This window comes from Bombyx mori, chromosome 3 (assembly GCF_030269925.1).
Source record: "Bombyx mori chromosome 3, ASM3026992v2".
Lineage (NCBI taxonomy): Eukaryota > Metazoa > Arthropoda > Insecta > Lepidoptera > Bombycidae > Bombyx > Bombyx mori.
In genome coordinates this window covers 6,863,750-6,879,165 of record NC_085109.1, presented here as the reverse complement: position 1 = coordinate 6,879,165, position 15,416 = coordinate 6,863,750, and the positions used below count along the sequence as shown (strand labels likewise).

At 38.2% G+C, this 15,416-nt stretch overlaps 1 protein-coding gene and 1 long non-coding RNA gene across 2 annotated transcripts in view; one reads left to right on the top strand and one right to left on the bottom strand.

Annotated features, from left to right (window-relative positions):
• Positions 1-15,416, top strand: part of LOC101738723 (synaptotagmin-12) — a 68,829-nt gene that overhangs the window by 12,489 nt on the left and 40,924 nt on the right. Inside the window, exons 2-4 of the mRNA XM_062675541.1 lie at positions 3,160-3,324; positions 5,649-5,864; positions 9,988-10,150. Coding sequence (XP_062531525.1) covers positions 3,160-3,324; positions 5,649-5,864; positions 9,988-10,150 — 544 coding nt within the window. The remainder of the gene's footprint in view (positions 1-3,159; positions 3,325-5,648; positions 5,865-9,987; positions 10,151-15,416) is intronic.
• LOC110386177 (uncharacterized) lies at positions 1,507-11,513 on the bottom strand. Its single transcript, XR_005246391.2, has 2 exons — positions 11,041-11,513; positions 1,507-1,929 (listed from the first exon to the last, which is right to left on the bottom strand). It is a non-coding gene; the product is annotated as an uncharacterized LOC110386177 (long non-coding RNA).

Genomic DNA, 15,416 nt, shown 5'->3' with positions numbered 1-15,416 from the left:
TGCACAGTGCTTATTTTTCATCACCTTAAAATACGATCAGACTGTCCATAGTGAGTAGATACCCATGTACATGGACATCAGAACTACAGAGTACACTGTCTACCAAGAAGTAGATAGCGTCTCGGCTGTGCCTCTTTTGATCAGAGAGCTAAGAAGGACTTTATTCATATTTGTTTGAATAATGAATTGTCATAACCTTCGAGAAGTAATTGAAAGCAATTTTTTACCACGGTCATTCCAGATCCGGACGATACGTGGTAAAAAATTATCTCTGAAAACGGACCACGAATGAAAGCAATGGTTTCAGATAGTATGAGCATATTGTTTCGGTGGTGGGTGGTGAAATATTAAAATGGATCTGATGGGATCAAACAACCCTTTAGACACTCCAATAGACTACATACAACACAAAACACTGAAAGAACCAAAGTATCTCCGTGGACACAGAGTTTCGAAACAATCCGTGAATGATTTTCTACTGGATGGACCAATTAGAAGGATTAAGTCTAGAGCTGGAGTAATATTGCAGCACGTCAGGTTGCACTTGGGCTTTCATCAGCTTTTGTCCCGGACTGAAGTACCGTTCGGTCTCTTGAGGATCCACAACGTTTTAAAAGCGAACTTGGTATTACCTTTCTGATTGACTCCGATACTGAACATCGTTTTTTTTTAATTTATTGCTTAGATGGGTGGACGAGCTCACAGCCCACCTGGTGTTAAGTGGTCATTGGAGACTATAGACATCTACAACGTAAATGCGCCACCCTCCTTGAGATATAAGTTCTAAGGTCTCAGTATAGTTACATCGTTCGAAATATCGATCCCAAGATTCCTAATACTCTCGGAATGTTTCTGGAACACTCCTGAGGGATACTCTTGAGGGATCGGGAATACTCTGGAATGCTCTAAAGGAGTTCTGCGAATAATTGAAAAAGTGACAAAAATTCAACGAAAACGTCCACCGGCATCACAAAAAAAAACATTCACGATAAAATAATTTTGTAGCAACATTTTTGTTGGTAGAGTTTTTCAACACATTTGCGAACAAACAATTAAGTGTTTAGTATTTATTTTACGAGCTTCTGAAGAATTTGAGGAATCACGATGATGCAAAATTTTTCGTTAAAGATAAATATAAGTACTCAAATGCAAGTCTGGGGGAAGCATATTAGCCCGCACGGATAAGTACCCCCATTATGCCAATTTTCATTGCGAAGCAATAATGCCTTCGGTTTCGCAGGATGGCATAGTCGATATTCTACCACTACAACATTCATGTTGTTGTGACTACGAGCTCTGGCAACCACTTGACGCCAGGTAGGCCGAGAAGTAATGTACAAGTAGGGCAGGAAAAAAAAAGATGTGTGGTGTCGTGGGACCCCGGATAGGAACGAAGTCCCTTATTATAAAAATATTAATTTTAAGCTCTATTCGAGGTATAAAGAAAATAATTATTCGGGTATACATTTTTTATTATGATTTTTTTATTGATTAAAAAAAAACTACTTTACAAAGTTATCACTTTATTTTATTCACAACGATTCATAAAATACCAGTAATACGAGAAATTCTATCAACTGTGTAACATTTCAACACGGCGATTCAAGAATTGCTGAATTTACATGCAGCGACATCTGTTGATAACAAACTAAATCTTCTTACGTTACGGAAGTTTTTCCCAGTTAGGGTACCCCTCCGCATCGTCCCATAAGGAACTTCGTCCCAAAAAAGGTTCTATATAAGTTAATATGAAAATCCCGCACTATCAATAAATTACGTCAAGTTGCATTGGCGACAGGGAATGGCAATCTAACCGAATCGGATCCTTTGAATTAATGTGCCCCGTGACGCGGACGTCCTTCCAAATCCTGTAAAGCGATGCCGACTGTTATTTGTCGCTTCGATTTATCAAGGGTCTCTGGTCGCCATCTGTAATCCAGACAGTTTATCAGAGCGAATTTGCTGTGTTTCGTTTCTGTGTACGTTTCCTCGAATCTGAGACTAGAATAACCGCCAAATTGCTCGGCCCATAACTATTAAAATCAGTCCCTGAAGGAATTTTCTAGAACTCGAGATTTTGGCTACGGCTTTTTACAAAATTGTTGCGTAAAGAGAATTTAATCGGGGACCAAGTTTAATCTTTTGTTTTATTACGTACTCTACTTAAAACACCTTAAGGAATTATTAGTCAGATTTTAAATTCAAAACTTTATAATCTATTATAAGTTTCCGACGACATTGTTGGTTAAATAGTTAAGTTATTTCTATCATTTTTGTGTCGCGCATACGTTCCATTCTGTAAATTGGAACAATTATTATAGAATAGATTGAGATTCGAACCACATGTCTCAAAGTGAAATCATTCCGTTGGGGTTTCCATGGGTTTCGATAATAACTTATCACATGGTTGACCTTTATTTAGTTCATTCATTCAATGAAACAGAAGCAATGAAAACAATTAAAAGAAGTTTTCGTAGTCACATTCAAAATTTTTCATGGTCTATGTTGGGAAAAAGAAAACAGGAAAATACTCGTATCTAAGATTATCAATTAGATAGGTTGACAGAAGACAAATCGTATTACAAAAACAATAATTTTATTTCGGATAAACCCAGATAACATAATGGAAATCCATATTAGATTTATAAAAAGAATTCGTTGACATTCGAAAACATTGCAATTTGTCGTTGACGTGAAACTTCGCGACTCAATATTTCCGTATCCGTAAGGAAAACCAACAGTAAAATATGAAACAATTTGCTTTATGAATACATTTTTTGAGAACTTGTTTAATAACATTTTTTAATCAAGACTAAACTCAGTTTTAAATACATCGTATGGAATAACTTTTCTAGAAATTTATTACTATTGAAAATAATTCTGAATTACTGAACTTGATTCAATACTGTATTTAACTTTTATAAATCGTAACAGCCCATAACATTTTAATCAAAATTGGCAACGTTACAAATGTGAATGATTCGTCTTATTTAGATACCCATCTAAATTTGAAATTTTGAATATTTAAATTTAAATTAATAAGAATATGAAAAAGAGTAATTGAGCAACTCTGCATTTGAATTCAACTTAAATCATCAACTAACAAATGTTTATTGTTTACTATTTTTGACAGGTCATTCATAGTCACTCGTATTTCAGGTATCAACAGATGCTTAGAGATGTTAAACCTGTCTCCTTCAAGTTATCGGAACGTTGATCTTAGCGATCGGACAGTGACGAGTAAGAAGGTGTACTCGCGGAGGCCGTGGTACGCTCCGCCGGTAGACCCTGCAGAAATATTAAGGGAACAGGAGAGATATTCAGGTGGGTACCATCTCTCATATATATAAAAACAAAATTATCCTTTATTCATCATCATAATCGGTTGCTCTTGGCGGAACAGTAGTGTTCATGTGGAATTCTTGCTTATTAAAGCCTTGACAGATGTTTTCCATAGTTTGCGAACCGAGGCCTGGCGCACACACTCGTTAAGTGGGGTTTCAGAAAGGTCTTTCACCTGATCAGTCCAGCGCGTGGGGATGATCATTCGTCCACGAGATCTCTTACCATTGACCCTACCCTGAACAACAAGTTTCTCGATAGATTTTGCTAGCCGTCGCGATACGTGTCCAAAATATCGAAGAATCCTGGATTGCACTGTGGACGACAACCTGTGAGATATTTAGTTCTTTTAGGATCGAGGCGTTGGTGCAATGTATAAGTCCAAGATATACGGAGCATCCTTCTCCAGCACCACATTTCTATTTATATCTATCCCTTATTAGCCTTACGATAAATTATGAAATTTAATTATTTGGTGAAATTACGGATGATACAAACAACTTTGATAAAATGACATTCGCAAAAATTTACGTACAAAAGTACGTAGACTTAAGAATGTTCAACTTTAGTTCATGTGTGATGACCAAAGGCTGAAAATGTTTCACGGTCACTAATTTAAATTAACAAATTTTCATGGGTTTATCATAAATATAAACCAATTCAATAATTTATAGTAATCTAAAATTCCGAACAAGATATTTTGAAAAAGGCATTTAACCTATATATTAGCTACAACAACATATTTTCGTTCAAAGAGGAATTTTATACTCACAAATTCCGCGACGCTGTCAATCCTCTCGAGATGAAAATTAGAAGCCAATCGTTTTGAATAAAGCCCCATTATAATTCAAATTCCATCTCCTTACTTCGGATTTCAGAGAATAATTTGAAAGACTTTCATCGAAAATATGTCTTTGTTTTTCGTCGGGGAACATAATTTTTTGGGCTCTTTTCAAAAATATGTACATATAATCTAAATTAGTTGTAGTAATTGCGGCGTTCACTATGAATACTTAGAACTGTTTTACTTAGGTACTAATATGAATTTATAACCAATTTGAAATTGACAACCAGTATACTCATCACTTGGATGATACTTTTCTTAATCCCAATACACACGACGTAGAAACAAAAAGAAAAAATATAAATCCTTAAAGATTTAAAATAGACATATCTATGATTTCTAGCGGGTAGAATTCATGCATGCCAATTTTCAAGAAACCGTCGTTATTGGAATACTTTATATTGAGAATTCGACTTAGACTCTTAAGGTAGATGGTAGCATTTAGGTTACCTTATTCAGGCATTCTGGCGACCAGTTATTGTCTATATTATTTAGGAAATGTTGGTTTTCGAGAGTTTTATCACCAAAGAAACATGTTTCGTCTTGTTCAGTGGAAAAATGAAATAGCTGAGTAAATGTAAATGTTATTTCACTTGTATATAAAGTTTTACTATCGTCAAATTGCCAATATCCTTCGATGTCATCCCTTGGAGATACTTTCTTTACACTTTAAAATCATATTGCATTGCTTTCATATCTTCACACCTGGTTTATCCCATTAGAGCGCACGTTATTGACATTACTGTTTTCTTATCACTAGCCGACCTATTTTAAGCCTTAGAGCTTAACGGATATAGGTCATATTGGCTATTCTGAAAGTTTTAATATTCTTTTACGTGGAACCTGAGCGTGGAATTTTTCAGTTCTGTATTTTCTTCGACGTTGCTCTTTAAATAATGCCGTAACACAGAAAAAGCCTTTTGTTATAAAAGTAATGTGTCCCTATCTTTTACAGGCAGTTTTAAAGTTATATTTATCTTAACACATTTTTTTGATTTTCTTGTTACAAAAATATATGGTGTGATCGTTTTTGCCTCTATTTAACCTCCGTCTACTTTTTAGAGTGTAAATGGTTCACTCCAAATGCTAAATAGACAATAGAGTAATACCTTTCCGATTGAGTATTAGTGAGACAGGAAAAAAAACCGTTATAGTATGAATACTTTTTTGTTTTTTTTAATACATAATATGGATTGATCACGTTATTTTACGTTAACATATGAGAAATCAACCACACTAGCTAGTGTTGTTTGTCCACCTTCCTTAGAGAGCGTTCCCAATCACCTCGTTTATAATTTCTTCTTTTTCTCTCTTTTCTCCCACTATGTGAGGTCGACGCAGCAAGTCCTCTTTTTCCACTCAAGTACCCACACCTTTCTCTCGTTTATTTTCTTTCATAGAGTTAATGTTCTGTTTGTATACCAAAGTAAAATCATAATTTCAAAATAAATTATTCTAACAGATTACGATTCTGAATACGGAGGCAGCGAAGACGCAAATGCAAAACAGGTGGAAGATTATTACGACCGGCACCAAGACTACGACGAAGCAGTAGCTCCGCAACCCGTCGAAGCTTTGGGGCACCTAGAAAGCTCTTCCATCCAAGCGAGCTTCGAAAAAGCTCCTACCACAAGCTCCGTCTCTGAATTTTCGATAGCTAATGCTGTGAATTTACGAGGTGAGTTTTTTTATTGAAAATTATTCTGAACATAATTGTTTAAATAATAATAAAACACATTGCCAATGTCGCGTTGAAATTAAACAAGATACTATGATCTTTCGGGATATTCATATTTTTTACTTGCAAATTTTATGACTTATTCTTGATTTTACATTCCTCATTACTACAAAGATGTTTGAATGCGTAATAATGGTTTCACAAAAAAGCTTCGGGCATGAGACCTTTGTTTACCTAATTTTGACTTTGCAGTGGAAATCTTTATTTAATTTTCAACCTAACCTGACCCTTCTATGTAAGGTAAAGTAGTAGGCAGACGGTCGGCAAAAGTTTTTAATGCGTACAGAGGTAAGCTAACTCACTTTCCATCTCAAGTTCTATCCCAGTCTATAGATATCAGATACAATAGATTAACCCGTCATTTAAATATGTAACTAGTTTTCACATAATTAAATGACGGGTTAACTACCGTCTATGAACACGAAAACTGTAAGTAATAATGATGTCGACAATAATATAATATTACAATAATAAAAATTAATTAAGCGGTAAAATTAGTATCAAATTATCGCAACGACTCGTGAAGAACAAAGAAAATTGTATTCACTTTTTTAGATTCACTATATTAATATTGAAGCAATGAATTTCTTAATCCATGAACATTACGTTGATTTTCGTATATTTAAACAAAGTCTGAAGCATATTTTCATTTAAAAAATTCTACGATTATCTTTGTAAATGGTTCTAAAATCAACCATTTTAATGATTCCTTCAACTTGGATGTTATATAGTTATTTTTTACAAGATATTAAATCAGTCTCCCCAAGTCAATCTTCCCAAGTTATAGTGGGCCTTTAAGTCTCTTTTTATCGCGAGATTGGCAAAATAGAGATGTAATTTTTTTTATTGCTTATATGGACGAACTCACAGCCCACCCGGTGTTAGTGGTTACTGGATATCTACAACGTAAATGCGCCACCCACCTTGAGATATAAGTTCTAAGGTCTCAAGTATAGTTACAACGGCTGCCTTGTCTTTCAAACCGAAACGCATTACTGCTTCACGGCAGAACTAGACGGAGTGGTGGTACCTACCCGTGCGGACTCACAAGAGATCCTACCACCAGAAAAGTTCATAGAAAGGCGAAATTCTTCAACGTCAAAGACAAGCAATAGAGAGAAGTAGTCTTAAGTTAGCAAGTAGGTAGCAGGATTTGAAATTCTGTATCTTCTGTACAGGTCACGGTGTTATTATATAAAATCCCTGACCGAATTACGTGTCCAATACCAATAATAGTGGTATAGTAAATATTTCACGAAATAATATTACTGTTAGTACTTGTGGGCGTTTCACGACGTGTCTCGTAAACGGAAGGATTTAATGAAGACGATAAAGGCGTCCGTATCGCCATTTCATATTTCCTCAGACCTTTAACTTCAGTTATGTTTTGTTTGTTTTTTATTACCCTTGTAGGCAGACGAGCATACGGCCCACCTGATGGTGAGTGGTTACCATCGCCCATGGACTTCAGCAATGCCACGGGCAGAGCCAAGCCGCTGCCTACCGCTTAATACTCTCTACAAGCCTCGTTTGAAGAAGGACATGTCATAGCGCCCGGGAAACACCGTGGAGGGGAGCTCATTCTATAGCCGGATGGTACGTGGCAAAAAAGACCTCTGGAAACGCACTGTGGATGACCGCAGTGGCTCCAGGTAGTATGGATGAACTCTACTCCGGTGACGGGCGGTGCGATGATAAAAATGAGACGCCGGTATCATCTCGAACAATTCCTCAGAGCATAGCAATAGTCTGGTCGATGTTTAGTATGATCATCACAGCGAAAATATATTTTGACGCGAGCTGATATTTTCTTTCAATAAGCCCGGTTAACGACCCGACGCGACGGCGTAAAATGAAATTGTTATGTCAGGATCAAAGCCAACGTTTTGGATGCTCAACCCTATCTACCAAGGGAATGTAGGGCGATATTTCATCATTGCTTTACTCTTTTCACTTTATTATTTATTTATTAAAATTAGTAATAACTTTATTAATGTATACATACCTAGTCAAGTCATAAGTATTGTCACACAGTAAAAACTTTTCTTTTAGAATGCTGGCCACAAAAAAGTTTATTGAATTCGAATTTCGAATTGTTCATGAAAATAAAAATGTATACTTTTAGAATTTTACTCATTTTTAAATATGGAGTGGACGCTTAATGAAGACCGTGTTGCAGTTATTGCGTTGCATCGTTGCGGTTACGCGCCAATTCAAATTTTTAACATACTGAAAATTTTGAATATAACCAAAAGATTCGTTTATCGTACCATCAAACGATACTATGAAGACTCTAGTGTAGATGACTGGTCAAGAAGTGGTCGCCCTCGGTCTGTTAGGACTCCAGCAGTGATAAAAGCTGTGAAGGCGCGAATTCAAAGAAATCCCAAACGTAAGCAGAAACTGTTGGCCCTTCAGATGGGGTTAAGCAGAACCACGGTGAAAAGGGTGTTAAATGAAGACTTAGGGCTTCGGGCATATCGAAGAAAAACAGGACATCGTTTGAATGCTCGTCTAATGGACCTGAGACCGAAGAGATGCCGCGCTTTGCTGAAGCGGTACGCGGGAAAAAAATATCGGGAAATTCTTTTTTCGGATGAACAAATTTTTACCGTAGAAGAGAGCTACAACAAACAAAATGATAAGGTGTACGCACACAGTAGTGAAGAAGCGAGCAACCGTATTCCACGTGTCCAATGAGGTCATTTTCCATCCTCGCTCATGGTATGGTTGGGAGTTTCTTATTGGGGCTTAACAGAGGTACATTTTTGTGAGAAAGGTGTAAAAACGAATGCAGTTGTGTATCAAAATACAGTCCTGACGAACCTTGTGGAACCTGTTTCTCATACCATGTTCAATAACAGGCACTGGGTATTCTAACAAGATTCGGCGCCAGCTCATAGAGCGAAGAGCTCACAAGACTGGCTGGCGGCGCGTGAAATCGACTTCATCCGGCACGAAGACTGGCCCTCCTCCAGTCCAGATTTGAATCCGTTAGATTACAAGATATGGCAACACTTGGAGGAAAAGGCGTGCTCAAAGCCTCATCCCAATTTGGAGTCACTCAAGACATCCTTGATTAAGGCAGCCGCCGATATTGACATGGACCTCGTTCGTGCTGCGATAGACGACTGGCCGCGCAGATTGGAGGCCTGTATTCAAAATCACGGAGGTCATTTTGAATAACTTTAGTGTCATAAGAATCTATGTTTTGTTAAGTTCATTTTGGTATATGAATGGTTACATAATAAATAAACTTGTTTCAATTACTTTACATTAAACATGTGACAAAATTTATGACCTGACTAGGTACTAATAACTGAAACATTTTCATATGCGATAAAACTTAAAATTAGTTAATTCACAAATTCATAATCTTATTGGACATTTCGATACACATTTCCACGGCATGAATGTCTAAAGTTTTGAGGTCGAATAATAAGACAGCTGATAATGCAATGTAATTGATCCTTCTTATGTTTTTTTCAACGACCCTAGTTCGTCGGTGCCACATTTATGGGCTCCAGTCACTAAGCACACGTTAATCAGTGACTTTGTCCACATGTCATGCATTTTGAAAATAAATACCATCTAATTCATTTATTACATCAAAGGGTACATAATAATCCGATTTGTAAATTATTACATCATGAACGAAGTCCAAAAACCTCTAAGACAATAAAGCCCAGATTCATATCATCATCATTCTCCTACCCTTCTCCCAGTTACCTCGGATCGGCGCAACATGTTTTCTCCTTCCATACTCTTCTTCCATACACTTATCGTCTTTCACGCAATCCATCGATTTCTTCTTAGGTCTAGTCTCTTCCTTTATATCCTTCCACATTCATAGTAAACACTCTCTTAGCAACCTCATTTTCATTTCGTCTCATCACATGTCCATACAATCCCAAACGCGCACTTCTCAGCTTCTCTGTCACATGTACCACTACCAGACATCCTCTAACATAAGATTTATCAGAACAGATTATCCCTATAAAAAAGATCACGTGTATATCTTTGCATGCTTAATGGCATTGGAATAAGAGTTATTTTTTAACAGAGGCAGTACTCGTGGCTTTGGGTGGTGCAAGTGCGGCTTTGGTCCTTTTGATTGTGATGGCTGGAGTATTCGTGGCTCGTCGACGCAAGAACAGCCCGTCCCCTACACCTTCACCCCCGATATTGGTGTATCCACCACACGACATCTCAGCCCCTTGCTATATGTAAGTATTTTTAATATTACTAATATTACTGGTGGTAGGACCTCTTGTGAGTCCGCGCGGGTAGGTATCACCACCCTGCCTATTTCTGCCGTGAAGCAGTAATGCGTTTCGGTTTGAAGGTTGGGGCAGCCGTTGTAACTATACTTGAGACCTTAGAACTTATATCTCAAGGTGGGTGGCGCATTTACGTTGTAGATGTCTATGGGCTTCAGTAACCACTTAACACCAGGTGGGCTGTGAGATCGTCTTCTCATCAAAGCAATAAAATATATATAGATATATATATACATATTAGGCATTACATACCGCAGATGTTCTTTGCTCCTACAAATCCTACTTACAATTGTTTAATAATACCAGTGTTGGTTCAATATTTGAAATTCAGCTTAATCCCATCATCACCACTACCTCAAGACTGAAATCGATTTTTTATATTAAATATTCGTTTTCAATTAACATTTAAAAAAATGAGAACTAAAAAAATTCGACACATAAAAATAAATAAAACTAAAACTAAAAGAGGGAAAAAATGGCACTTAACTTTTCTGCCTTTGCCTATTACTCGTAATGCATTTAGATGTTTACGTCAAAATTTCGCGCTTGAAGTTTTGAAAAAAGATGTCTAATATAATGGTTTTGGATTGGTAATTTGGAGCTTCAATCACTAATCGAATGCTTTAAGTTAATACCTATATGTTAATTCCGCCCCACATAAGATACATCGAACGTATAATTAAATTTTAATAACTCTTACACTTCAAACTGGAATATACGGCACGAATAGACTTAATGATATATCCACCAATGACTCCATCGAAATGACATAACATTACATAACATGCTTGCTAAGTGCTAAAAGCTTATATTATCATAGTTTTTCTTGTACATACCTCAAGCCGTTCAACTTTCTCCACATTATCTTGATGCTAGTCAAAATGTGTTATCACAGTGGCTATTGTTATAATATAAGTGCTATTTAATAGAAACTTAATGGCTTTAATGGAGGACAGCACTGAACACGTTTCTGCCATTAAGTATCAATATCACGATTTATAGCGTATTTAACTCTCCATGTGGTATCTTTGTAAGTTTCTAACATTTTCTTGCGTCTGTGTATTTATTCAATTTATAATTTTCATTACTTAAAAAAAAAAGACTGTAGTGGACTGTATGATTAGGATTGGCAAGGAACTGCGGTAGGCAGCGGCTTGGCTCTGCCCCTGGCATTGCTGAAGTCCATGGGCGACGGTAACCACTCACCATCAGGTGGGCCGTATGCCCGTCTGCCTACAAAGGCAATAAAAAAAAATAAAAACTTGATAAATAAACTCGCGAGGATTGTACGTATAAAATTTGTATATTTTTAAAATTTTATAAATCGCGTGCAATAGCACGGATGAAAAGAGAATGACAAAACTGAGACATTCCAAAATTCATATTCAAATGTAATGTCAAAAACCACAACGACAACAATAAAAAAGGTTTTATACCATTTTGTTAGGTTTCCAACAAGACAACGCATGTTAAATTTAAAAATGTTCTCTACTATTGAATTTTAATATAGATTGTCGACTGGGTACTGTGATGGCGTAATGAAAAGTCCACAATAATGCCTAATTCTACCGAAAACCAGTCATGGTTTGATGGGTCTGGCCACTGTTAAACAATGCAAATAAAACTTCGCCCTGATGTGGAAATGTGGGTGGTGGCATTCACTTTGCCTACTATAGGATCTGGTAACAACATAACATCAGGTTGGCCGTGATGAGGTCGTTGACCTTACGCAGTATTCTTGTTTTTTATGAATACATTTTCAGCTTTAATAAGACTATGAAAAAATTATGACTTAAATTTCAAAGCCGGGTTAATTTCAAGCAATATCACAGCCTAACACGAGACTCTGGTTCACTATGTGAATCTTAAACTCAATCTTACCCTTAACCTGGGTTGAGTTTTTAGAATTAATAGGAAACTTTGTGATTTATTATTAAATTCATTACACGCGAGTTGATCATAAACGAAATAAACTCATAAATTAAGGGTCATTTCTAGGTCTTCTTTTGATTACTACTTACTCGGTTTTCTAGTCAAAACTTTTGATATTCCTAGAAATGAAATTATCAAATTGTGAATTTTGAAAGTTTTTTTTTTAAAACAAAAGGGTATTTTGGTTTCAAGAAAACGGAATATTTTGAAATAAACAATTGTCTCTTTGAATAATTTTCTTTCTCTCTCTCTTTCTCTGGAAGTGAACGTGGAAGCCACGTTCTGGGGCTTCAAATTAGGATTTTTTATAGATATATTAGTGTTGTAAACATATGATCTTCGTACCCTAAAGGAAAGGCCCACTGTACTCATACATTAACCTAAACGACTAAACCGCTGTTCAAATTCGGCCGCCATGTACTAATTTTACTAATGAAATACGTATTTATAAATGTACACGAATGAATTCCACATAGAAGTGTTGCAAAAATTATATAGCCTGGAGAGGTTATTTCAGCTTTACTCTAGCACGTAGGTGAGCTCTCGGGGTTCAAGCAGAAAACGTTGCTAACACTGGCCCTAGCAAGAGCTTTGCAGTATCTACCACCGGATCGGAAATGCAACTCATTGAGAAGATCCGGTGAGAAAATCATTGGGCTGTGTTTATGGGTTAAATTACTCGTCGAGCTCTTCGTCGCAAGCGACGGGTTCGGCGAGGACAGTAACCGGTGCTTGAGATACGGTTTACCATTCGATCCACAGGATCAGGTATATAATTTACGGCGACCACACACGACAAGAGGGTTATCGTCTCGTGCCGCCTTCTCAAAGTGGCGCATTGATGCCGACTGTTTAATATACTTACTGATTGAGTCAAGCTCCAGGTTATCATGGAGATATGGATAGGTAGCATCACCTTGCTTATTTATGCCGCGAAGCAGTAATATGCTGCATTTCAAGAGGGCTATTGATACAAATATTATGATTCAAAACATATTCAAATTATAATTCGTTACCATTAATTAAGGAAATTCGAGAAATCTAAACAAAAAAATCTGTATTAATAAAAATAGCTGTCACAAACTGGAGCGTAAATCTTAAAACGTTTTTCGCAATTGCCTAGTCGTTACAATCTTTATTAAAAACGCTTTACAAAAAACAATTAGAATTAATCAAATGCAAATCCCTGAAAGATTAACCGCTCCGTAGGCGTTGAAGAGGTTTATTATTTCGAGTTCTAGAGATAAGGGACAGAGGACAGCTTTTAAATAAGACCAAAATTAAACACAAGCTAATACATTTATAAAATATGTAAGGTCTAGCCTTCGTGGACATGCTAAATTCAACTTTATTTCAACTCGACACGTTTTACTTTTTAATTGTCTGACATAGGCCTTTATGAGTACAGTGGTATCTTTTGTGTTATTCGGTATTTGGGAAATGATATTCGAAGTGCTTCCGCCAAAACAATCTGCAAACGGAACTTTACCTATATAAAATATTTTATACATAAATTGGTTTTCACCTCTTCTAATGTCCAATTTACTGTTACGGCATGTTTTATAGGTAGATATTTCAACATTGTGCTAACAACGGTATTTGTTATTAATAATTTTTAGGCTCCTGTGCACACAGAAAGGGGTAAGAGTGTCTTGAGGGGTCATCCGTGGTTATCGCACCATCTCTTTTGAGGCGGCGTGTGTACTGGCTGGGACGCCACCTTGGGTCCTGGAGGCGGAGGCGCTCGCCGCTGACTATCAGTGGCGGGCTAACCTTCGTGCCCGGGGCGTGGCGCGTCCCAGCCCCAGTGTGGTCAGAGCGCGGAGGGCCCAGTCTCGGCGGTCCGTGCTGGAGTCATGGTCCAGGCGGCTGGCCGATCCTTCGGCTGGTCGTAGGACCGTCGAGGCGATTCGCCCGATTCTTGTGGATTGGGTGAATCGTGACAGAGGACGCCTCACTTTCCGGCTCACGCAGGTGCTCACTGGGCATGGTTGCTTCGGTGAGTTCCTGCACCGGATCGGAGCCGAGCCGACGGCAGAGTGTTACCATTGTGGTTGCGACTTGGACACGGCGGAGCACACGCTCGTTGCCTGCCCCGCATGGGAGGGGTGGCGCCGTGTCCTTGTCGCAAAAATAGGAAACGACTTGTCGTTGCCGAGTGTTGTGGCATCGATGCTCGGCAACGACGAGTCGTGGAAGGCGATGCTCGACTTCTGCGAGTGCACCATCTCGCAGAAGGAGGCGGCAGGGCGCGTGAGAGACGCACAAGCCCGCCGCCGTCGAGCGGGGGCCAGGGAGGCGGATCTCGCCCTAGCCCTGGCCCTCTAAGTGTTTCGGGTCCCCCTCATATGTCGGTCTGGGGCCCGGCGAAGGGGGCCTAAGAAGACGACGTGCAAGCTGCTCTGCACGCGTTTTACGCAAGAGCATCCGGGTGATGGAAGGCCGGCTATCCTCGACCCACGCTGGTTCTGACCCAGCGGGGTATTTCGTAGGATAAACTATTCAAACCGGCGCCATCTAGGCGGGCTTCGGACAGCCTGCCGACCGAGAGGGCTGGTGGTCGTGGCGCCGACGATCGCTGGCCCGGCGTCCCGAGGGGGAGGGTGATGGGAGAGATGTGCTCCGCACTAAACGCTTCACTCTCCTCCCCTTGCCTTTTCATGAGTTCTGTCTCATGCGAGGGTTGGACGTTGGTTGTTGAGCGACAGGAGGTTTTAGTCGGTTCGACTCCGACATGCCCCACCCTCCATCCCCAGTGGAGGGTGGGAGTCCGGCGATTTCCTCCTGACAAAAAAAAAAAAAAAAAAAAAAAAGAGTGTCTTGAGGTCTGACAGTTTGTTTTACATCTTCACAATAAGATAATACCAGGGATTAAGGAGTAAAAGTAGATTTCACTACGGCTTGCGACAATTTTCATATTTTTTTTTTGTTGTTTACCATAAACCGAGTTAGATATAAATTATTATAAATGCAATTGGAACACTGAAGTAAATCGGTTTTTCTGAGACGTAGACATAATTAAATCTAAATTGACTATTAAAAATCGTGTTTTTTATTGGCATGAATTTAAAGACAAATCATACTTTATAGTTTTCATGGTCACGGACGAAAATACGCCTGTATTGTGCGTCTGTGTTCAACAAAACTGTAAAGTATACGAAACTTCAGAAATAATACAAAAAGACAATAAGGAACACGAGATTAATCCGTAAAAGTAGTTTTAATTCCAATGTAGCATATTTTGTTGCACCACATAATTCACGAAAGAAATGTCATTAAT